At 41.7% G+C, this 26,054-nt stretch overlaps 1 protein-coding gene across 1 annotated transcript in view; it reads left to right on the top strand.

Annotated features, from left to right (window-relative positions):
- LOC127549106 (dual specificity testis-specific protein kinase 1-like) overlaps positions 1-25,154 on the top strand; it is a 42,503-nt gene extending 17,349 nt beyond the window's left edge. Inside the window, exons 3-9 of the mRNA XM_051976920.1 lie at positions 16,961-17,082; positions 17,855-17,903; positions 18,464-18,613; positions 19,165-19,338; positions 21,057-21,140; positions 22,337-22,423; positions 23,015-25,154. Coding sequence (XP_051832880.1) covers positions 16,961-17,082; positions 17,855-17,903; positions 18,464-18,613; positions 19,165-19,338; positions 21,057-21,140; positions 22,337-22,423; positions 23,015-23,104 — 756 coding nt within the window. The 3' untranslated portion in view covers positions 23,105-25,154. The remainder of the gene's footprint in view (positions 1-16,960; positions 17,083-17,854; positions 17,904-18,463; positions 18,614-19,164; positions 19,339-21,056; positions 21,141-22,336; positions 22,424-23,014) is intronic.
- Positions 25,155-26,054: the final 900 nt, after the last annotated feature.

Genomic DNA, 26,054 nt, shown 5'->3' with positions numbered 1-26,054 from the left:
TGGCCCAGGGGCTAGAGTCCTGGACTTGGAATCAGGAAGCATCCTGCTTCTGAACTTACTACTGTGATTCTGGGGAAGTCACTTAACTGTTCTCAGTCTCAGTTTACTCATCTGTAGAATAGACATAATTATACCATCTACCTTTTGTGAGAGCTAAATGAAGGAACATTTACAAAGAGCTTTCTAAGCCTTGATGTTGTTTACTATTGTTGCCCAAAGCAGAATGGGTAGTAAGCTGAGATTTGTGCTCTGACTAGGAGTGTGGGGCAGGAGAGGCAGGTGCAGCTTGGATGGGGACCTTTCCTTCCCGCATATGGACTAGAACTTATCCTGAGAGCTCAGGCGAGACCTAAAACTCCCTGGTCCGAAGCAGCCTTCTCTACCCCCTACTCCCTACCCCCAAGGGGTAGATCCAGGATCCCCAGTGAGAAAGACACCAGAATGCCCCATCCAAGAGGATAATCTGGGGCCCCAGAACCCCTCAGACTTCCCCAACCAATCCAGCTTTTCTGCTGCTCCCAGCTCCACACAAACATCCTCATCCTACAGGCTCAACTCCAGGTCACCATGGTAACAGTTGTAGCGCTTAGCTCTTATCAGGAAGCAACCTCCCCCTCCCCCCTTAGTATTTCCATCACGAAACTAAGTCTGAATAAAGAATGAATCATTCAATCAATCTGAATCTTCTGTTCTCTAAATACAGGAGAGCCCCCTCCCCATCTTGGAATGTGAGGGGAGGGCCTGACTCATAATGTAGCTAGAGTTCAGGAGAGGGGCGAGGGGTTTTTGAGATCTCTGATAAATTTTAGGGGGTCTCTGTATTCCTCTGTGGAGGGAGATTTTTCTGTGAGATTTCTTTGGTTTTTGTGATTCAGTCTTTAGAGGCACATGAGGGCACTAATTCCTTGGATCTGGGCCTAGGGGAGTGCTAGGAAGTGGGGGGCTTCAGTCTCCCCCTCTCTGATACGGTTCTGTGCAGTGGGAATTGTCCCAGAGAGAGGAAGGTATGTGGAGCCATCCAGCTCCTCTTGGGCTGATAGCCTGCTTCCCAATGGCCTCTCCCACACATTCCCTTTCTTATCCAGGTTCCGCATGGAAGGTCCAGCCCCCGGGAGCCACACAGGGCTGGGCTGCCAAGGAATCAGAACCTGGCTTATCCTGATCTGAACCAAGGTGTGGCCTCTCAGCCTTAGAAAGAGCTGGGGGGACATCACCATTGATGGAGCTGATCACCATTTACAGCAATGTAGAATAATAATAATAATATTAGAAGAAGAATGTAGCATTTATTTAGAGCCTTAAAGTTTTCAAAGAGCCTTTGAAAACAACCTCATCTTATCCTCACAACAATAGTGTGTATGTATATACGTATATGTGTGGATAGATATTATTATTGTCCCCATTTTACAGATGAGGAAACTGTGGCAGATCAAGGTTAAGTGATTTGCTTAGGGTCACATAGCTGTGTAGGTATCTAAAATATAATTTGAATTCAGTCTCTCTGGCCCCAAGTCTGGTGCTCTATTCACTGTGCTATACTTGTCCCTAGGTATGTAACAGATAGACTATTAGACTTAAAAGGTCCTGGGTTCAAATTCCACTTCAGTCACTTCTTAGCTGTATGATCCTGGGCAAGTCATTAGCCTTTGTAACCCCAGTTCCTCTAATCACCCTGTGGTCTCTATTTGGGGAAGATTTGGGAGTTCCCAGGGCCACTGGGCATGAAAGGGAAGCTCGGAGGTGAAAGCTGGGGGATAGACCCCCAGCTGGCCCCACGAAGAAGGGTCCGACACAGGAGGGCTGACTGACGGGGAGAAAGCAGGTTCCTGGGGGGCCATAGTTTGGGAGGTGGAAGCCAGTGCCAGGAGATGGTACTGGCAGTCCTTCTGGCACCGGGCTGGCTCAGCACAGCAACGCCGTTAGCAGCCCAGCCAGATATTTCCACCTCAGCCCAGGCCAGCAGAAGGGGGAAGGGGAGGCTCCTGGCCCCCCTGAGCATTGGATGGTCATGGAGGTAGCCCTGGAAGTAGCTCCCCAGGAGCCCCTTCTGGCGCCTTGAGACCGAGGGACTGGTGAGGAAGGAGAGTTCCATCTATTCTCCTCCCCAGTTCTTTGTTTCTCCTGGAGGGAAGGCCGAAGATATCAAGGTTCCTATTGCTGTTATGGTAACCGGGGTAACTCCACAGGATAATTTTGGTGCTTTCTGGGCTTCCCTCTCTGGGATGGCTGGGCCTATAGGATCAGGCTACGCTGGAGGGGGAGAACCAGAGGGCCAATGCAGCTCAACTGGACACATTCCTTACAGCATCAGTAACCAGGGAGTTTCTGTCATGGAGATATTGGATTGGATCAGAAAAGGGACAGAGCAGAGAAGGGAAAAACCTGGGCCCAGATTGGCTTGCAAGATATGGGCCAAAAAACCAGTGGAACAGCCCGAGCTCCCAATGCTGGTTTTTTTGTTTTGTTTTTAGCTATTTCATGTCAAATCCAGACTAATAAAGCCAATAGTTTCATTTTTTGAGACAGTTGGGGTTAAGTGACTTGTCCAGGGTGACACAGCTAGAAAGTACGTTTTTAAAAAATAAAATAAAATTTATTCTTTATAATAGCTTTTTATTTTTCAAAATACATGCAAAGATAGTTTTCAACATTAACCTTTGCCAAACCATATTTTTCTCCTTCCTTCCCTCTTCCTCTGTATAGCAAGTACTCCAATATAGGTTAAACATGTGCGACTCTTTTAAACATATTTCCATACATTTATCATACAATTTTAGGCTTCCTTTCTAGTTGAATCTGGATTTGAACTGAGATCCTCCTGATTCCAGAGCCAGTGTTCTAACCACTGTGCTATCTAATTGCTCCAGAATAATGTTTTTAAATGAATAAAATAAAATATATAGGATTATTAAAGAAACCAATTATTAAAGAAATCATCATTGAAATATGGTTATCAAAAGATTTTAAAAAACAATTCTTGGATCCCAACTTAACAGAACTCCTGTATCTAGTGCTAAGAGAGAGATCAGTAACTCCCCACCTTGAGACAAGCACATCATCAACATTTGGCAGTTATTTTGAGAACTGTCCTGTGCCCTCCAAGACCTCACCTAGAACTCAATGTCTCTCTCCTCTTTTATGAAGGTAGGAGCTCCACCAAAAGGACAGAAATTAGGGGGTCCACTTTCTAAGGTCATATGTCAATATATGAACAAAGGGTCCCTTCCCAGAAGATTGGACCCTTCCTATGCGGATGTGTGTGGGGGAGTATTTCTCATCTTCCTAATACCTTCCCCCCTGATCTTTCTTTTAAAATTCACTTATCTTTAGTGACTCATATTCAGTATATCCTAACATCACTGCACTCCCCCCTCTTCCTGCCACCCCCATATTCACAGGCGACAAAACCACAAGGCCCTTGAACACAAAGCCCCCTCCCCCCCCAACTCCTCTGCAGCTTTGCAGATGTGAGATGCACAGTGATGTGTCAGCACAGACAGGTCCCAGTACCGATCTCAGCTGGGTACCGGGGGCTCAGATGTGAAACAGTTCAGACCTGCAAGCTGAGCCTGAGTGGGAAAGGAGATGAGGTACAGAAGGGGAAAATCAGAGGGAAAAGACCAAGAAAGGGAGAGATTTATATAGAACAAAACACACTCACAAAGTGACATCAGTCAACCAGCATGTATTAAGCATTGATGTTTCAGGAAAGGACTTGTCTCTAGAATGTCAGAAACATTGAAAATAGACTTTGAGGAGCTCGGTCCCCACTTTGTATGTCATCCCCCATCCTGTCCCCAAGACCAGAAAGGGTCTTTGTTGGTAGGAGTCTTGGGAGCTCTCAGCCTTTGATGGTACCAACCTTCACAAGAGGTCTTTTTCCAGCTAATTTATCCAATTAGCCCTTTTGTGCAAATGGCCTTCTGACTCAGGGTTCTTAACTTGGGCTCCATGAATTCCCTTAAAGAGTCCATGAATAGACTGTAGGAGGTACATAAACTTGGATAGAAATAAAAAATTACATTTTTGTTTTTACTAACCTCTAACTGAAATTTAGCATTTCTTTCAATTATTTAAAAATATTTTGATAAGAGACCCATTGGTCTCACCAGATTGCTGATGGAGTGGTCCATGACCCCCAAAACTGCTTCAGTTAAAATGACTGGGACTCTTTTCTCCTCTTCAACCCAGCACCATGTCATTCTGTGGAAATTCCTCTCTTTCTTCAGCATCCACTAAGATGTACTTTCCTGAAGCCTTCCTAGGGTACTTTAGATGAACCAGATCTTTACTATCTCAGATTTTTCATTCCTTGACAATTCCATTCAATTAGCATTTTTAAAGCATCCACCATGAGGAAGGAACTATTCTGGGAGTTGTGGCCCACAAGGAGCTTAGGATCTCCTGGTGTGTGGGAGTCATAACATTTATGTAGATATTTTATTAGATAATTCAATACCAGATAACTTGTTAAGGGGAAAAGGGAGAGGAATAAGCATTTATTTAGTGTCTGCTATGTGCCATGTACTGTGCTAAGTACTTTACAAATATCTTACTGGAAGATAAAAGTATTAACAGTATGGGGATCAGGAAAGGTTTCTCACAGAAGGAGACACCTGAGCTGATCCTTGAAGAAAGCTAGGAATTGTATTGTAAGAGGGGGAGGACAGAGGTAGAGGAGGGAGGAAAGGAGGAAGGGGGGCATTGTGACACATGGAATACTGTGCAAAGAGGGAGAGGATAGAGGTAGAGGAGGGAGAAAAGGGAGTAAAGTGCATTCTAAATACATGGAACAGAAATGGGATGTGGAATTTGGAAAAGAGCAATATGTAGACTGAGACTGGTACAGAGAATATGTGAAGGGGAATAATAAATCTGGAAAAATAGGCTAGAACCAAACACTGAAGAGCTTTATTTTTTATGATTTTTAAAAGTGTTTTTAATTGAGAATTTCTTTTGATATCTTTTTTTACAGCATCTTCATTTCCAAATATATGCCTCTCTTTCTCCTCTCTCTTCTCTTTGTTATAAGGAAGACACTTTTTAACAGACAAAAAAAACAGTTCCAGTTCTGTAGAATTAACCAACACATCAACCAAGTGTGACATTATACTCATTAATGCACACTCATAGTTCCCAACCTCTGCAAAGAATGGGGGGGAGGTATATTCTCATGTCCCTTCTCTGGGGCCGCGCTGGGTCTTTATAATATATGAAAGGCTCTAATTGCCAAAGGAGGAGTCTGCATTTTCTACTTCTGGCAACAGGAAATCACTGAAAATTCTTGAGTTAGGAAATGACCTGTTCCGAAGATTCTGTTGGCTGCTATGTGGAGGATGCAAGCTGAGGCAGAGAGGAGGGAGAATGGGGGGTTATTATAGTAATCTTGGCAGGAGATGAAGAGGTTAGGAAATATAAATGGTAGTTATGTGAATAGGGAGAAGGGTATTTATAAGTGAGAGAGTTTGTGGAGAGAAAATTGCCAAATTTATTAACTAATTGCCTGTGGGGAGTGAGAAAGAGTAAAAGAATCAAGGGCCATTCTGAACTGCGATCGTAAATTGTTGGAAGGATAGTGATGTCTTCCCCAGAAATGGGGAGTTAGAGGGGCAGCAGGTTTAACAAAGGAGAGAGATAACAAACAAATTCCATGTATTTGTTGAGTTTGAGACATCTACCACAGGCTTAGATGGTCAACAGGCAGTTGGTGATGTGGACCTGAAACTCAGGAAAGAAAGGAGAACTGATTGGTTGATTTAGGAATCATTTGCATAGAGATAATTGAAGTCTTGGGATGGGAGATCCTTAAGAGGGAGAGTATATAAAGAAAAGAGAACCAAGGCCAGTCTAGAACCTTTGGCTGTACCCACCCTTGGGAGTGGGATACAGAGGATGATCCAGCTTTTACTCTTAGAGCTCAGTTGGCTGAATGCTGGAAACAGCTTGAGTTTGTTTTTCTATCCCTTTCATAATACTCATTGTAAATGGCATCATGGGGATGAGAGAAGGTGGTTTGTGTGATTTCAGGGTCTGAGATATATTTTGATAAAATTTTAAAGTAAGTTATAATTAGTCAATAAGCATTATATGTGGCAGATAATGTGCCGGCTTTTAGGGATATAGATATATAAATTTGAGATCTTTGATCTAGTAAAAGAAGTCACTTTTATTAGACTAAATCAACCTGAATTGATTTCTGGGAGCCATAGGGAACCCAGGCTAGTCTGTTCCTGAATATATAGAAAGTACTTAATAAATGATTATTGATGAGTTGTTTGATTACTGTGAGATTTGGGATAAAAATTGTAGGAACCCAGATTGAGCTTGGGTCCTGCTTTGTATATCATAGAGAGAGATTGGAGGGAGTCTGAGAACTCGAGCACCTTGCAGTCTGAAAGTTACCTGGTGATTTATGCAGAAGCAGAATTAGGAGGAGTTGTGGCTCCCAACCACTTGCCTTCCTGGTTCTAGTGCCTCTGTAAGGCAGGTGTTTTCATGGAAAGAATCCCATTGCCATTTATATGTCAGTGTATTCTCCTTCAGGAAAATGATAAGCTACTTGAAAGCAAGGTATATATCATCATCAACATTATATCCTAGCCAAAAAGGACTGCTAAATTATTGCCTGAATTTGATGTTTCATCTCTTAGAGCTTTCATTAAAGTTGTATTACCACCACTTCTATGTATCTAAGTATTCAGATCTATTCTCCCTGAGCAGAGGGAAAGGCTCTGGGACCTAGCCACAATTCTGGGAATCGTAGTCCTGAAGGGCCACATCAGTTTCCCTTTCAGCATCGAGTCACCAGATGGTCAGGAGTTGCTAGAGAGTTCTTTCTTTCCATTCTCAAATGTTCTCATACATGTGATTATATGATACATGGTAGTATGTAATAAATGTTTTATGATTGATCAGCAAGAAACAGGCAGGACACATTTGCCCATGCTCTACCCAACTCATGTTATATTTGTATTTCAATTTGCATTTCAGGATCCTTTTCTTCCTTCAAGAGTCAACTCAAGTGTTATCTCTAAGAAGCCTCCCATGATCACTTGAGCTTGTACATTTTTCTTCCTTAGAAATTTTTGTGGCACATTGTCGGATTTCCCTTCCATCTTGTTCCTGTCCTGTATTATATTTATCTGTGTGTATATGCCCTACTTTTCCAGGGCTAGCATAGCCACATAAAAAGGGGCTCATTAGGCTGCCTGTAGAATGATGAATTCTTTGGCCACAGCAACCCATCACATAAAGAAAGGTACAAAGTGGTCCTCATTCCTGTGAAGCTCCTTTCTGCTGCTGCAGTGAGAATAACAGAGTTGGGGGAGAGAGAAAGGATCACTCATTTGCCAGCTGGCTTTCCTGGGCAGCCGCAGCCACTGTGTCTTCTCCCATCCTTCTCTGAGAAAACACTTCTCCATATGCTTTGACAGTCACAATATCCCCACGTTTTGCTCTCCCTCCTCCCTACCCCAAACCAGCCCAGGGACCTATCCTTGTTCAGATGGCCTCAGAATGCAAGTAGCTATTGAAATATTCTAAATTTTGTGTGATACAAAAATTTGGAAATGTTCCAGGCCAGAGGAAACAAGAAAAGAAAGAAGACAGTTATCTTTTGTTTCAGAGCTGACAAAAAAAATGCATCATTGTAGAATAAGGCAAAGAGATCTTAGTGGGAGAGATGTCGGTGTAAGCATTACAGATCCTTTCAAGCATTTTGTGGGAACACTTCCTGAAAAGGACTGTTCCTACGCTTTATGTGATGCAAGTTTTTAAAAGAAAGAAATGAAGAAAAGAAAAATTGGTATTTTTTTCTTTTTTTTTGTAACATGTATATATTGAAATTTTATTTTAGGTGAGCAAATGAAAAGTTAGCTTATATGAAATGTAAATGACAGTTATGGCAAAAAGAGCAGAGAAAAGAATGAAAAACAATCTAAAAGGGAGGTACACCTAAAGCATGAAAATTCACATCCTTTAGTGTTTCAGCTTCAGTTTTGATTGATACATGTGGAAAAAATTTTTAAACAACAAACTTTTAGCACCAGTGCTAAGATTTGTGCATTCACTTTGTGATTGACTTGTTATCCATTTACAGAGTGTATGGTGCAATTTGTGACAGTGTTGAGAAAGCAATACTTCCCTGAAATTAGAAAGGACATTCTAAATTTAAGACAAAATGGAAGTTTTTTCAATGGGCTTCAGAACTAGCACTTCTCAAAAGTAAAATGATTTATACAAGCTCCAAGGATGTAATAAAAAAGAAACTTCAAATCCATTGTCAAGTAATTGGGCCAGAAGACCTCAAGTGGATTAGTTTTTCTGAGAAAATAGGAGAATACTTAATTGTAGCTTTTTTTTTTTTTTACTTTTTCAATAGTATTTTATTTTTTCAAATATATGTAAAGATAGTTTTCACGATTCATTTTTGCAAAACTTAGTGTTCTAAATTTTTTTCCTTCCTCAAGATAGCAATCTGATATAGGTTAAATATGTGTAATCCTTTTAAACATATTTCCATGTTTGTCATATTGTACAAGAAAAATCAAACCAAAAAGGGAAAAAAACACAAGAAAGAAAAAACCAAACAAACAAAAACATGAAAATACTATGTTTTGATCCATATTCAGTCTCCATAGTTCTTTCTCTGGATGTTAAAGGCATTTTTCATCCCAAGTCTATTGAAATTGCCTCAAATCACTACATTGTTAAAAAGAGCTGAGTCCATCAAAGTTGATGATCATACAATTTTGTTATTATATATAATGTTCTCTGGTTCTTCACTCAGCATCAGTTTATGTTGATCTTTTCGGGCCTTTCTGAAATCAGCCTGCTCATCTCAACTGTAGCTTTTTAAGGAAGTCCTGTGTAGATGGACATTCTGTGCCAAAAGCTAACAAGCTTTTGTGTTTAATGTATCTTCTTATTAAATTTGTTAAACAAATATATTTAGGCCAGGAGAAGCTGTCTTATTCTAGATTAAATAGATATGTAAAAATCTAAATAAAAAATTTTATGGTTGTATATTACATTTTTGCTGGCTGAGAGTCTTTTTGGCTGGTTGGCATTAAGATTATTGTTTAATTTCAAAAATGTTAATTGTATAATTAAAACAAAAAAAGTGGCCATAAAGATAGAATGGAGAATTAATAGATGTTTTTTATAACTTCTATAGTTGCTGTCTCTCCTTTGATGACCATGTTGGTCATAATCCAATAGCAATTTAGACCTATTTAAAAAAAAAAACACAAAACACAAAACCTCCTTTGAGCTAAATAGAAACTGATTTTAAGGTTTTAAATGAATGGAAAGAATTTCTTCTCAAAAATTAAAAAAACAACACTAATCCACTAAATATAGTAACAAGTCTATATTTAGACTGTCTTCACTTTAGCAATTAATGTGTGATTATAGATTACCTTAAAATTGTATACACTTGTAGTAAAAGCTAATCTTTCAAAGCACTACTTAATGCATATAGAACCTGGGAAGCGACTTCTTGAGTCTATTATAAAGCTCTTCCAGTCATTGATGGTGAGGTTTTGTTCTGATGAAATAATCTTTCATTTAGGAATCACAATACATTCTGCAATGATTGTGCAATACCTTTATATAACACTAAATTATTACACAAAATAAATTATAGCTCTGCAGTAACTTGGTTTGCTAATGAAAATGACAGAACATTGTGTCAATGTGCTAGGAGGCTTGTGATATTTTGAACTAGATAGATATTTTGATATCTATCAGAACTTTGCTGCTTCTATTACAGTAAACTATGGAAGATCATTAAGCAAATGTTTATTTTGGGACATGGGGAAACTTCTTAATTTCTTATAGAGACATATTGATTATATCTCAAACAAAATATTATATTATTATATATGAAACATAATATTCAATTTAATTATCTACTTTATGAAAGTTTACAGTGTCATGTTAACACCATGGGTCTTTTGAACACAATGTAGAGATGCACAAACAAATGTAAAGGAAGGCTTTATTCAATAAAAAAAAAAAAAGAAGCAGTTTTAGTAACAAAAATAAAATAAAAATTTTTAAAAAAGAAAAGAACTTGAGAATAACAAAAATGGCATAGTTTTTAGGACCATTTATTAATCATTAACCTAACTGTGGGTATTCAGTGTGTGAGACCCTTATACAGTGGATGGATTCCTAAAGGTTATGAATCAAATTAGTGTTGATATTCTCACTGTAACTACTGAAAAGATAAAAGGAATTTGTGATTAGATGGGAAGATGGTTCACAGATTCTCTTTGGAGAAGCAAATAAAAGAGTTGATGGAGTTTGTTTGATCCTTTATATCCAAAAGAAATAGGAGATTGAATTTCATGGGAGAGTTGTTCTTTGTGTATTATAGTACTTAGGCTAAGCATTTACCAAAAAAAAAAAAAAAAAAAAAGCAACTTATGCACCAGCATCTGAGGCTGTAGAGAAGTTCTGTGAAGAACTTAAGATCCTCCAAAATTAAATGATACATATACTTTAACATTCAGACTCTTCATTTCAAAGATGGACAAAAGAATGACAAAAATATGTTGGAAAATATGGGTCACAAAATAAGAAATAAACACAAACGGTCATAGACTATACTGAAACCTCATGTCTATATATCATCAATACTTCGAGAAAAGAAGAGGGAGATTCTGAATAAGGGAAATACTTAATAATGTGATAAAAATGAAGGGGATTATGTTTAAACAGGTAGGAAATGAGTGATTACTGATATGAGAATCATTTCTGAAGCAACTATCTATGTAGAATCAGAACACCAGTCTGTTTAAGTAGAAATCAAAATCAATACCAAATTAGGGGCAGAGATTCCAAACATGGCTACCATGTGAGGACCCTCTGTCCACTGGACCCTCTGTCCAGTGGCCTCCTTATCTCTCCCTTCGCCTATACTTTAACTTTGCTTATCCAATAATAAACCTCTTTTATCAATCTAAAAAAAAAATACCAAATTAGGTGAATTAATAAAATGAGGAGACATAGCACATAATTGAAGTAATTCTTGCTAGACTTATTAAAACAACCTGTTGATGCCCTCCCCCCCCCAAAAAAAAGGAAAATGGACAGAAGAGACACAGATTATAACCACTTCCTTTTTATGCATTTTTATTTATTTAATTAAATATTTCCCTATTACAGTTTTTAAAATTTTAAGTTCCAGATTCTTTCCCTTCTACTCATTTCGTGAGAAGGCAAACAATATGATATCTATTATACATAGACCACCATTTTTTAAAAGGAAGTTTAACTACTGTAAATCAGTTGCTCTAATGAGGAGATCAAAAGATCCTAGAAGCCACTTCAGCCAGCAAACCTACAATCTTGGCTAGTAAAGAGACAAAGGTAAGCAAAGGCATAGAATATATAACTCATTTGTGGAATCTTGTGATATTCATAATTCATTGAGAAGCAGTAGAAGGAAAATATTGCCAAGAATGCATGGCAAAATCCCAACTGAAAAAAAGCATCTTGTATAAGATAGATAATGGAAAAGTTCTGTGATGATTTTCATAATGAACTTTTCTCTTTCTTTTTGACAACAGTAGAAATGCCACATATAGCCTCAAGTATCACAGTGTACAATGTGCTGCAGTAGAGTATAAAAAATGACACTAAAGAAAGCAAAGATAAGAACCTAGGAATAAGTAGGAGCAGATAGATGTGGAAGTGAGTTGTACCTGTTGTTTGCTTACTTGTTTTTTCTTTCTAATTTTTCCCCCTTTTGATCTGATTTTTTTTTTGTTCAGATAATAATGTGAAAATATGTTGAGAAGAATTGCACCTGTTTAACCTATGTTGGATTATTTGCTGCCTACAGGAGGAGGGATATGGGGAAGGAGGGAGAAAAGGCCTTTTTCCTGAGTTCAAATCTGGCCTCAGATACTTACTGGTTGTGTGGTCCTAGGCAAGTCCCTTACCCCTATTTGCCTCAGTGTCCTCATCTGTAAAATGGCAACCCACTCCAGTATTTCTGCCAAGAAAACCCCAAGTGGGATAACAAAGAGTCAGACACAGGTGAAGTAACTCAATAACAAAAGGACTAAGTCTGCACAAACTAGAGTTGGTCTAGACTAAATATGCACAGAATAGAAAAAGGTTAGACTTGGTCTAGACTAATAGAAAAGACCAGACTTGGTCTAGACTACATATGCACAGACTAGAATAAGGTTAGACTTGGTCTAGACTAAGTATACATAGTATCCATGCTAGAGAAGACACAATGATGGTATCGAGGGATTCTTTTTTGAATTTTTTTTAAATTCCAATTTTATTTTATTTTATTTTTCTGGTCCATATTTTCTCCTGTATTCTTTGCCCCCCAATTAAGGTAGCAAAAAACCCAAATAAAATAAAATTTAAAAAACAAAACTAATAGCTGCTTTAGAGTTGGAGGAAACCTGAAAAGGTCATTTAGTCCAACTCCTTCCATTTCTAGATAAAGAAACGAAGTCTCGGGGAGGTTAAATAGCTTGTCCGATAAGTGGAAGAATCGAGACTCCACTCTAGTTCTCTGAATCTGAATCCAGCAGGACATAAGATTGCCTCTCCAGCTCTGTTAGATGAGCTTCTGGGTATTAATGTGAAATGAGGCATAAAATGTAAATATCTGCTCAGCAAAGTTATTTGCCATTGACATGGATGATGTCAAGCATAGCGAACTCATGGAAGAGGGATCCCCACAAATGGCAAGGCCTCCAGATGCTTCTGTTTGCAGAAAGACATCATGCTGAGGTCATCGAGCCCTGAAATATTGATAACATCTCTCAAATGAGATCTGTAATCATGCAAAAGAATCGAGCTTGATTAGAAACCAGGTAGATGATGATTATTTATGATTTGGACTGTGAAATGGAATATAATGGACGTCCATTGAGGTGGGCTTTCTATATCTCTGTCTTGACTTAAGACACTGAAAATGCAGAATCATCTTGATCCAGAATTGAATAGGAAGAAGAGAGCTGGAGGAGAGCAGACTGGCCTGCTATTGGAAAACTGGGCAGTGCTTATAATGACCCTCAGCTTCTCCCTGTAACAATATTCCTCCAGTTATGAGAGGCCAGGAAGGGGAGAAAAAAGAATAACTATTTATATACTGCTTTACACATTTTATCTCATTTTGATCCTTACAAAAAGTCTGGTTGGCAGGCAATCTTATTTTCCCCTTTTATTATTGAGGAAACTGAGGCAGAGAGAAGTTAAATGACTTGCCCTTGATCACACAGCTAGTGAGTGATTGAAGTTAAATTTCAATTCAGGTCTTCTGACCCAGGCTCAAATTCTGTGCACTATGACATCACCTGGCTGCCTCCAGGTAATATGATATGATGATAGAGAGCTGGTCTTGGAATCAGGAAATTCAGATCCTGACACGTTCTGTGTGATCTAGACCAACTTACTTAATTTCTCAATATCTCTATAAGGCTATAAGTTGTTGTGCAGGTGCTAATCACTTGGGGAGCTTCCTGGACTGATGAAGTCACAAGTTTGACTAAAAAAGATAGAAATATATCTATATCTCCAATAACTAGAGGAGTTTCTGTATATATATCTCCTTCCAGTGATGATATATGGTAACACTATTTTTTTTAATCTCTGAAGCATGAAAAATTGTGAATCACTCAAAAAGCAACAGAGAAGTTCTTGATAGATCTGAACAATAATAGTTAGCATTTATCTGGCACTTTAGGCAGCTAGATGGCTCAGTGGATAAAAACTTATTAACTGTGAGACTTGGGAAAGTTATTGCACTTCTGGAGAATCCACTTAATTCACTGGAGAAGGAAATGGCAAACCACTCCAGTACCTTTGCTAAGAAAATCCCAGGGACAGTATGGTCCATAAGATCAAGAGGACTCAAGTACAATCGAGTGACTGAACAACAATGTGCCAGGTTATCAATGAAGAATTGTTCAAGTTTTCAAGTTCAAGTATTTTCATTTTTTAAAATTATTCTTTGCTTGCTTTTTTCTTTCTCATTTTTTCCTTTTGATCTGATTTTTTTTTTGTGTAGCATGATAAATGTGGAAATATATTAGAAGAATCTATATTGGATTACTTGCTGCCTAGGGGAGAAGAAAAAGAAAAATTTGAAACACAAGATTTTACAAGAGCGATTGCTGTATCTTTGCATGTATTTTGAAAAATAAAAAGATATTGTTATTTAAAAAAAAACTGTTCAAGAAAAATGGCACAAAAGATATCAGCGGTAGGAAGCATGACTGGAGAGGAAGATGGGCTCACTGCCTGGTACTAGAGTAAAGGATAAGTCAGTAGCCCAGCTTTGTGTCCCACTGGTAAACATGTACTTTCTTTTTTTCTCAATAATATTTTATTTTTCCAAATACATGAAAAGACAATTTTCAACATTCATTTTTAATTTTTTCATTCTTTTAAAAAATGTTTATTGAAGCTTTTTGTTTTCAAAACATATGCAAATATAATTTTTCAGCATTTACCTTTGCAAAATCTTGTGTTCCAATTTCCCTCACTTCCCCCACCTCCTCTCCTAGATGGCAAATAACTAATATACCAACATTCATTGTTGTAAGGCTTTGTGTTTTAAATTTTTCTCTCTCCCTCTCTGACCAAGCAAGACAGCAAGCAGTCTGGTATAAGTTAAATGTCAATCTTTTTAAACATGTTTCCATATTTTAGACATGTATTTTCTTTTTTTAATAGTATTTTATTTTTCAAGTACATGTAAAGATAGTTTTCAACATTCATCTTTGTAAAACATTATGTTCTAAATTTTTCTCCCCCCTCATGACAGCAAGCAATCTGATATAAGTTAAACATGTGCAGTTCCTCCATAAATATTTCCATATTCTAGATATGTACTTTCAAGAGCTCCAATGGAACATTAATGGATTTCTTCGTGGAAGATGCAGGCAACAGTCAGACAGGATAAGTTAGATCAATAGATTGTGAATTGTACTCTTTGAAAGGATGCACAGTATTTTCTTTATGCTTTCAGCTTCTTGACCCCAAATCCCCAAGAATGCTAGAGCCTCTAAGGCTCTAGATGACCCTCTATTATCTACCTTTAAGATAGAACCTGCTTCATTTACTTGCCTTTGTATTTCTAGCATCTAGCACATAGTACGAATTTAATACATATTTGTTGATTGATTATTGATTAAGTGACTTGCCTATAATAACATAGCTAGAGAATATAGGAGGTATTTGAACCCGTCTTTCCTGACTTCTAGTTTATTATATCAAACTTCCTCTCTATTCATGAATGCCCAGGTAGGGAGCACTTGGCATGGTAGGGGTTGCTCTACTTCTGGCTCTTTGGGGCTCAGAGTTCTGTTAGGAGAGAAGTGAAAGGAGGGTCAAGTGTCAGGGATCCTGAGGTCAAGGTCCAGAGAACCGGACCTAACATGACTACTTTAAGTCTGCCAGGTAGCACCATTGAAGATCTGTCCTCACTAGTTTTCAAGGTGCTAACTGTACCCGGTGACCAGGTAGACTGCTGAGGCTGGTGCCACAGACTGGCCCACTTATTTTTTTATTATATTATAGCCTTTTATTTAAAAGATATACGCATAGGTAATTTTTCAGCATTGACAATTGCAAAATCTTTTGTTCCAACTTTTCCCCTCCTTCTCCCCACCCCTTCCCCCAGATGGCAGGTTGACCAATACATGTTAAATATGTTAAAGTATAAGTTAAATACAATAGATGTATACATGTCCATACAGTTATTTTGCTGCACAAAAAGAATCGGACTCTGAAATAATGTACAATTAGCCTGTGAAGGAAATCCAAAATGCAGGCAGACAAAAATAGAGGATTGGGAATTCGATGTAGTGGTTCATAGTCATCTCCCAGAGTTCTTTCGCTGGATGTAGCTGGTTCAGTTCATTACTGCTCTATTGGAACTGATTTGGTTCATCTCATTGCTGAGAATGGCCAGGTCCATCAGAATTAATCATCATATAGTATTGTTGTTGAAGTATATAATGATCTCCTGGTCCTGTTCATTTCACTCAGCATCAGTTCATGTAAGTCTCTCCAGGCCTTTCTGAAATCCTCCTGCTGGTCATTTCTTACAGAACAATAATATTCCATAATGTTCATATACCATAACTTATTCAGCCATTCTCCAATTGATGGGCATCCACCCAGTTTCCAATTTCTGGCCACTACCAAGAGACCTGCCACGAACATTCTGGCACATACAGGTCCCTTTCCCTTCTTTAAAATCTCTTTGGGATATAAGCCCAGTAGTAACACTGCTGAGTCAAAGGGTATGCACAGCTTGATAACTTTTTGAGCATAGTTCCAAATCGCTCTCCAGAATGGTTGGATGTATTGACTGGTCCACTTATTTGAAAGGGAGTGTGGTACTTGATCCTTCTCCGCTTCCTCTTCTGAAAAGAGTTCCACAAATAACCTTCTATGATTGCTTATGTGGGCCATTGAAGCTCCTGGGCCATGGGACTTCACTCACTTTGTTTACATCTACTCAGTACACTTGATGCTCTGCATTTTACTTATCTGGTGGGGGGTTTTATCCAGGGGCATACTTGTCAATATTTTCTGAAAAGGTAGGACATTCCATTCAAAATTACATTCACATTTTGTCTATCACTTTCATAGCCAAAAAATAATAAATCAAGTCCTGCTATATAGCATTTTAAAATTTCTGAGATGTAAATGTTTGCAGTAAAAAAAAAGTTCTCAAGAATCAATGTGAGCTGACTCCATCACACCCCGCTCTCATCCCTTTCCAAGACTGTAAGCTTCATGGAGGTAGGGACAGTGTCTCCCTTAAAGGTTTTCTGTTTCCCCCAGTTCTAGAGACCCTGTCTCTAGACAGGTGTTTAATAAATGTTTGTGGAGTGTGTGATTAAGAAGAGGGATGGCTATGTGGGAAAGCCACTGCGGATTGTCCAGGGACCTGACCTAATGTTTCCCTCAGGTAACCCAAAGTACGACCTGCAAGGTGATGGTGGTGAAGATCTATAAGAACGATGTGGACCAACTGGTGATCCTGAGGGAGATCAGCTTGCTGCAGAAACTATCCCACCCGAACATTGTGAGGTGGGCCTGGGGACGGGGGAGTCAAGGCCAGGGGGCCAGAGGGTTTTGGGATGGTGATAGAGCCCAGGGCGACACAGACACCCCCCACACACACAGACCCCCCCCAACTTCCCCCCCCCCCCCACTCCTCCCCTAGCCAGGGTTCTTCCTTGTCTGAGTTATATTGAAAGAAGCGAGGGAAGCCAAGTCCCCTTTGTCTCTGTGCCATCCTGGGCGCCCCCGCGCCCACTGGGGTCTGCACTGGTGGCTGCGCTGCTGAGCCCACACGGTCCGGCTCTCTCTGGCAGCCAGCTGTCGGGCTGGGGCGTCTCTCCCGGACGGGAAGCCCCCAATCCCCAGAACCTCTGTCCTGCCCATCTGCATTCCTCTTCATTCGGAGAAGTGTTCTCCCCTCTCCCCCACCGCTGTTGGGAACAGAATCAGCAGCTCTGAGGTTTCTGCACCTTGTCCAGACAGACTCAGACACCTGCCGCAGGTGGCCCCGCGTTAGAGTCGGCAGCCCGTCCTGGGAGCCTCGGGTTACACACGGCCCCGGGTCAGAGGAGCCTCGCGTTACCTGCAGCTGCCTGTCACGGTCGGGTGCACTTTCAGTAATAATGCAGCAGCGCATTACATGCGGGCTTACATGACCTGGCGGCATCTCATTACCTGTGCCACGCTCCCACCCGTCGGTCCGCCCAGCGTGGTCAGGATTCTCGCGGGAGCAGAGGGCGGGCGCAGGGGACCGGGGGAGGCGGGGAGGGGACCCAAGCAGTGGCCGTGTCATCCGCAGGTACCTGGGCATCTGTGTGAGGGATGAGAAGCTGTATCCGATCCTGGAGGTGAGCGCCAAGGAGAGCCCAGACCGAGTGTGAGAATGGGGAGGTCCTTGTCGTCCACCCCCTGCTCCGCAGGACTGCGCCGGCCCTGGTCTGACTAGTGAGACAGACCCCTGGCCCCGACCCCTTGTCTGATGATTCCCGGAGGAGAAGACAGCTCAGAGATGGCCAGTCGATTTGGGCATAGCCACACAGCAGACAGAGGCTAATATATAAAGGAAACCCAGTTAGAGATCAGGGATGTAACCGCTTAGTTGCCTGGGGATTCCCAGAGAGCCAAACATGGATGTTTCAGAACGTCAGAACTTAAGGAAGCTTAGAAATTAAGACCATCCTAATTTTACAGGTAGGGGAAACTGAGTCCCAGAAAAGAAAGTAATTAACCTGAAGTCCCATAGCATGGCAGTAGATTATCTAAACTTGGGGTGAGATGGGGCCCTATCCCCTGGGCTCTTTTGTGGCAAGGGATCATAGGGAAGTTAGCCAGCTTTGGCCCAGAACTCCCAGGGGTCTTATCAATTCCTGCTGGGGTAAGTGCTGGTCCCCTTTTTTCTCCTCTGTAGTATGTAAATGGTGGCTGCTTGGAAGAGCTGCTGGCCAGACCTGAAGTGCCTCTGAGCTGGAAGGAGAAGGTGGCTCTGGCTTGTGACATTACCAGGGGCATGGTGTACCTCCACTCCAAGAATATTTATCATCGAGACCTCAACTCCAAGGTAGGGGCAAGTGGAGAGCAAGGACAAACCGTGGGCTGGTTCTGGGTCCAGAATCAGCAGCTGAACACCCACAGTTCTCCTCTCCTCACCCCCTCAGCCCTAGCACCCAGATTTTCACCCCCTCCCCTTTTCTGTTTGTTGGAAGCCTTGACCCTGCTACCCGACTCCTATTCCAGCCATAGCTATTGCTTTTTCTTTCCCCCTTACTCCAGAAAGGAAAGGCTGAGTCCCAAGTCTGATCTATTAACATTAGATTGGGCCTGTCTTATGTCTTGGTGACATTATTCTCCCATCATTCAGAAGGGAACACTGGGATACAGAGGGAGCCTGAAGTCTCCTTCTAAGGTCACATAATACCTGAGTGGTTCCAGAATCCAAAGATGGGGAGAAGGGAGAGGAGGAAATGATGGAGCAGGGTCTCTTTACAGCTGTGCCCCATGAGGGGAGGTCTCTCAAGGGGATTGAGGAAGGGGTGCCGTTACCCAGAATCTCTGGTCCAGATAAGACAAGAAAGATGTGGGCAGCCTTCCAACCTCAGGTTTTCCTTCCAGAACTGCCTGATCCGTGTCTCCCCTCGGGGCCGGGAGGCCCTGGTTACTGATTTTGGCCTGGCTCGGGAAGTGGTGGAGATGCCAGCCTCAGACCCTGAGCGGAAGCTGTCCCTGGTGGGCTCTGCCTTCTGGATGGCCCCTGAGATGCTCCGGGGGGAGCCGTATGACCGGAAGGTACGGCCCGACTTCGGTGCACCACAGGCCGGGTCTGGAGGGGACGTGTCCCTTATGGAGGGGATATGTATCAGGACCACTCACTGCACAGGGAACCAGAGCTTTCTAAGCCGGAGGAATTATAAACAAGGAAGAGTCTAAGATCAGTTCCTTCATTTGGCAGCTAGTGCCTTTGATTATATGGTAAAGCCCTGCATCTGCACAAGGGTGGGGAAATGGAAATACCCTCACACAAGACTGAGGCCTCCAAAAGCGATTTACTAAAGGATGTTTGGAACAGTCGGCTAGAGCCAGGGACGGGGAGTTGCTGTGGACCTCCAAATCCAACTGGGACACACTCATAGCTACTCTAGATGTGGCTCGTTTTTTTGTTTTTGTATAGAAAGTCCCTCTCTGAGGGGTTGCTTCTTTGGGGGAAGGGGGGGCGGATTACAGATGGTAACTGATGGGGATTCAGGTTTAGAATCTTTAAGCCCAGGAATTGGTTGAAGGGAGGAGAGGCTAGAACAAGGAAGCAAATCATTTATGATGCTAAGTGCTATGAAGCCTTGTGGGCCCGAATGGTCACTTACTTAACTATGAAGTTATTATTGGGAAAGGAGGAGACTTTGACTGGTTTTAGGAACAGAAGCCAAAAATGGAGGGATAGTTAAAACTCACAGGATTCTGAAAATAGCCTTTACTTATTCATTCTATAGGGAGAAATCAAAGACCCTATGGAGATGCTTATATTTTTATTTAACTTCCTTTCTAACCCCCTACCTTGGGATTAATCTTGAAATGCCAGCTCAGATTCCAAAGGGGTAGAGAGAAGTAAACTCTTAATATATAAATATCTTAACAAGGTATTAGGGTCTTATAGATTGATATGTTTGGGAAGCTAGGTGGCCCAGTGGATAGAAGGTAGGGATTTGAGTCAGGAAAACCTATGTTGAAATTCAGCCATAAACATTTATTAGCTGTGTGACCCTGGGCAAGCCATTTAATCTCTGTTTACCTCAGTTTCCTCATCTGTAAAATGGGGTTAATAATAGCACCTACTTTGCAGAGTTGGTGTGAGAAACAATGAGATAATAATTGTAAAGCAATTGTAAAGCACAATAGTAAGAGCTATATAAATGTTAGCTGTAATCGTTATTAATATAATTAAGGATAAATGGGTGCATGCTGGTGTTTATTCCATAGTGACTGCTATTGATGTATTTATATTCTTCAGAATGAGGAAGGAGGGCCTTTGCAGTTACCACATCTCTAAGAAGCAAAACCATATGCTTAACTATATATTAAGAAAGACAAATAGAATTTCTGAGACCAGCTATTATGCGACGAAGCAGCCAAAGTTCTCTTGGCCCAGCCACAGGGTGTGGGAGCCTCTGGGATGAGCTCTTGGCCTCGGGTCTATCCCGGTTTGGACAGACACACCCATTTTCTCCTTTTCCCAAAAATGTGGCTGGAGTGGAGGCTGTCCCCACCTACACCAGTTCCAGACACCCACACTAGGCCAAAGAGGAGAATTTTAGATTAGCACTGTAGTGTTGGTATCAGTTGAACCCTTTCCAAAGTGTTGATCGGACTAAGGGTAGAATTCCATTTGGATGAGGGTAAGCCACTAGGAGGGAGATTTGTCTCCTGTGCCTTGAAGGCCTCTCACTGAGCTCGAGGGCAGATCCTGGTCTCCCTTACAGTCCCAGCTCCTCCCTGTTTTTTGACTTTGACAGGTAGATGTGTTCTCCTTTGGCATTGTCCTTTGTGAGATTCTGGGGCGGATTCCTGCTGACCCCGAGGTTCTTCCTCGGACTCAGGTGAGTCACACAAACATCATTATGTGGGTTATTATTATAAAGGGAACAGTTTGAATGCCCGATATTAAAATTATATGTGTAACCTATATAAACTCAGGGAACTTTCTTGGATTTCCCCCGGGGCTCTCAGGAGTAACCTCAAGATAAACTTGAGTTTTCTAGTGACTGAATGGCCAGAGGACTTTCCCAGACAAACCCTTTCTGTAATCCAGGACCAGGAAAAAAATTGCTTGGAAGCTGAGAAGCCCATTGAATGTCTCAGAATGGGAATAGAGATGGGGGCTGGGGAGAGTGTTCCAAGTGGAAGGCCTGGGGATACAAGTATTGGAGTTAGAGCTGCTGGTTGTATCCTAAGGCCCATATTTCCCCCATTCTGTGTAGGAAACCCTTAGCTTTTTGAAGGCAAAGACCAACCCTTATTTATCTCTGCATTCCTTAAGGCAAGCAATTAGTATTCAGTAAATATTAGTTGAATTGAATTTTCCTGGACCTCAGAGAGAAAGTGAGGGAGCCATTCTGTGCCTGGGGGAAGGACTGGGAGATCTTGGGGTATTTGATTAAGAGATTTCCTCCCATCCTTTCCAGAAATCTCTTTGTAGTTGGATTCTGGGAGGACTCATCTTGGTCACTTCAGGTGTTAGGTATTTATAAAGAATTACTCTCAGAGCAGCTGGATGGTAGAGTGAATAGAGCACTGGCCCTGAAGTCCGGAGAATCTGAGATCAAATCCATCCTCAGACACTTAATACTTAATAGTGGGCAATGTGTTGTCTCTTAACCCCAATTGCCTCCCGTAAAATAAAGAAGTACTATTGTCAGGAATCTCCAGTTAGTCCCTATAGTAATGAGAGCTTGGGGGAACAGAGCTTTCTAAGGAACTAGGTGAAGTGGTGACCATAATAGATAACCAAACTGTTGGAGGAAAATGCATTATGGGTTCTCCCCTTTTTCTTTTGTGGGTGTTATTCACAGTTATAGTACTTTTAGCAAAGAGAGCTTGGGGGAACAGAACTTGCTTGGAGCCAAGTGAAGTGATGGCCACAATGATGATGATGGATAATTGATACCCAAAGTGTCAATTGTGGGTTCTCTGCTTTTTCCCTTGTGGGTGGGTTGGGAATGAAATAGGGCAGATTTCTGTAGGAGCTTTCTCCTTGCTGGGCATAGGCTCACTCCTCACCTTTCTCCTCTCCCAGGACTATGGACTAGATGTGGATGCATTCCAAGGGATGGTCAGTGAGTGCCCCTCACACATCCTCGAGTTGGCTGCCAGCTGCTGCCGGGTACGTCTCCTCCCCTTCCACCCTCATGCTATCCAGGAAACGGTGTCAACCAGCCTGTAGTAATAGCTTTAACTAGGTGATGCAATGGTAGGGAAGTCAAGCTGTATGATCCTGGGCAAATCATTTAGTCCCCTTCACATACTCTTCTATCTGTAAAATGGGGTTAATAACAGCACCTACTTCCCAGCACTATTGAAAGGATCTAATGAAATAATTTCGGGAAGCAATATATAAATCTTAAGTTCTATATAAATGCCAGCCAATTTTGTCATTTTTTTCTTGTTCACATGTCAACCTTAGGAGAAAGTTTCTGAAGCTCAGGAAACTCTGGAATGCCTGTGGTTCTAGTCTAGGGTCTATCTGTGAGATGTGTGGACTTGAGGAAGGGTCCATGAGGTCTCTGGTCCCCACCCTGTAATAACCTCTGGAAAGGAATAACTTTTAATAGTGTACATAGAGTAGATTTTGCTAACACCCAGCTCTAGACTGATAGAGATTGCCAGTAGACCTTCAGGACAGACACTTGTGGATAGAGGACTCCAGAAAGGGTTTTTGTGTGTTCTCATTCTTTTTCTCTTTCCCGTCTCTCAGCTGGAAGCTTTGAAGCGGCCATCCTTCACTGAGCTGCTTGAAGAACTGGAGGAGATGGCTGAGATGCTGGACTCCCAAACAGCCAGTTAGCTTTTGGGGTGTGAACTTCGGTGCCTGCTCCCACCTGACCCTCCTGTAGGGACACACGAGGCTTCACTACCTGAGCCATAAGCAGATCCAGGAGGGGACAGTTCCCTCCTATATCCTCCATGGATTTGTTTGTGCTTGTGCCTCCGGCTGCTTTCTCAGAAGACTTGGTGACAAAGAGAGTTCAGCAGACATTACACAGAGAGTTATTACAGAAATAACTCAAATGGGAACATTTTCTGGAGTCTTTTGAAGCAAAAGACTTAAAGACTTATTTGTAATATAAATAACCCGAAGTGCTCACAAAATGGATGGAAATGATCAGATACCAGAATTCTACTTTGCCCTGGGGGCTCCATCCTGGGTACCCTGGAACCCCCCAACTAGTGTGGTAACCAGGTCGACACTCCTTTTGGGGAAGGAGAGGATGCTAGGTTACAGATGAAAGTCAGTTAAGGCCAGGATCTGAAACTGGAGTCTCCAGCCAGCTCCCTTCTAACGCTGGAGAAATGTCCACCCTGGACCCCATATTCACTGATTGGTGACCTCCTCTTCTGGCCCACTCTTTCAAGAACAGTGTCAGCTGTGCCTCCTTTCCCCCTACTCTGTGCACAGCCCCTCTTGTCCCCTCTCATGGGAACCCTTTCTTTCTTTTCTTCTCTCTTCCCCACTCTGGAACCATGAGCCATGACCAAATTAACTCTGGCTGTGTTCTTGCTCAGCTGACTGCTCTAAACCCCGCTCTAGCCTTCCCACCTAAGTGACCTTTCCTGGCCACTTCTCTCCTTTGGGTATCGTTAGATCTCTGGGACTGTCTTTACTTTTTGTCTTTTTTTCCTCCATCACTTAAATGAATGAATGATGGCCAGACAGGTGGGAAGTTAGACAAATGGCTCCTGAGCAGTAGGGGAAGAGTCCTTGGATCTGTCTATTCCTGGGAGGCCCATTCCCCTGTTGATCAAAGGCCTGAGGCTACAGGGCCCAAACCTGACCTCTCAGTTCAGCCAGTCAGTGAGGAAGCCAAGAGGGCTGAAAGGAGAAGGAGTTCTATCTAAAGAGCCAAATTTCATTCCCTCTCCTCCTTTGACTTGGGTGATTCCCCAGAGGAAGGAGCCGATGAGCTTTCCTGAGTCTGGAATCGTCCGTCTCACAATGGATATACCTAGTCAACTCAGAAACCTTTCTTATGGGTGTCAGCAGCATGATTCTCTCTCCCTGGGATTTACATGTCTCCTTAGATGGAGATTGACTTTTAAGTACAAGTCTTTCCTCCTGCCTTTGCAAGACACCGTGTCCTAGCATCTCCTATCTAGGCGTCTCCCCCCTTTATCTGGGTCTCGTCATCTCCTTCATCTGTGCTCTGGGAGGAGATGCTTTCACAAGCAAAACCCCAGCAAACCCCAGAGGTCCAAGTACATGGGAGGGTGTCTAATGTGTGTTTACATGTGGCAGCTTCTTGCTCCCCCTGTACTTTTTTGCAGAGCAACATAGTTTGTATCCCTGTGAATTGTTTTTTTTCCCCAATGCTGTCTCCTTGAAAACCCAGCTAACTTTCTTCATGAAAAAGTGAAGCTGGAATGGCAAGGGATATCCAAACAGAGCAGGAGATCTGGGAGCACAAAGCAGGAAGTCTGGCTAGCAAGCTTCACTGTGTCTGGCTGGGTGAATTTGAAGAAGTCACTTAAGAACTCTGGGTCTTATTTTCTCCATGGGATTAAGAAGGATGCCAAAGTTTCTCCAGATGTTCGAGATAGGGTATGACTCGCCATGGATGGATGGAGAGGGTTTCCAGCCTTTGAAGCATCACCTATGAGGTTGGTCATCATCCTTGTACCCCCTTGAAGCTAGTGCTGGATGGGGCTGAGGATAGAGCAGAATTCTGTGAATCCAGGGCTCTTGTTGTCAAACATAACCAGCCGATGTCTGGGGGAGGCAGGATGACCTGGGCAAGGTGGGGAACATGTGCAAACACAGCTGGCTCTGCTCCCTTGACCCAAAGTCCCAGAAAACATCTTACTAAATAGAGGAAATAAAACTTGTTGAATCTGATAAATGGTTGTTGTTCAGTTTGTTTTACTCATGTCTGATTCTTTATGATCCATTTTGGGGTTTTCTTGACAAAGATACTGAAATAGTTTGGCTTTTTTTTTTTTCCAGCTCAGATGAGGAAACAAAACAAACAGGCTTAAGTGACTTACCCAGGGTTATACAGCTAGTGTCACAGATGAGATTTGAACTCAGGAAGAAGTCTGTCTGACTCTAGGTCCAGGCTTCTGTCCTCCGTGTGACCTAGCTGCCTTGATAAATTGTTTAGATTCAACAGAAATTGTGTGTGTGTGTATGTGTGAGAGAAAGACAGACAGACAGACAAGGAGAGAGACAAAGAGTAACAAGGAGAAAGAGAGAAAGAAAGACAGATAGACAAGGAAAGAGACAGACAGACAGAAACAAGGAGAGAGACAAAGAGTAGCAAGGAGAGAGCAAGAAAGAGAGACAGAGACAGGCAGACAGAGACAAACAGAAACAGACAGGGAGAGAGACAAAGTAATAGGGAGAGAGGTAAGGAGACATACACACAGAGAAATAGTTCAATGGTGTCTCTGTGTCAGATTAAATCGATCTCTGTGCATGCATCTACATCTGTATTTATATAGCTATGTATATATCATTGTATGTGCACTGCTGAAAAGTTTTCTCTTTTTTAAAAAATGGCTTTTTATTTTCAAACTACATCTAAAGATGGTTTTCAACATTCAGCCCTGCGAAATCTTGTGTTCCAAATTTTTTTCTCCGTCCCTTCCCCTCCCTTCTTCCTTAGACAGCAAAGTAATCCAGTATATGTTAAACACGTGTAATTCTTCTGTACTATTTCCACAATTATCATGCTGTACAAGAAAGATCAGATTTTAAAGGGAAACAAATGAGAGGAAAAAAAGCAAATAAACAATAAAAG

The sequence above is a fragment of the Antechinus flavipes genome, chromosome 2 (assembly GCF_016432865.1).
Source record: "Antechinus flavipes isolate AdamAnt ecotype Samford, QLD, Australia chromosome 2, AdamAnt_v2, whole genome shotgun sequence".
In the NCBI taxonomy this organism is placed as follows: Eukaryota; Metazoa; Chordata; class Mammalia; order Dasyuromorphia; family Dasyuridae; genus Antechinus; species Antechinus flavipes.
This window is presented reverse-complemented; position numbering and strand designations above follow the sequence as displayed.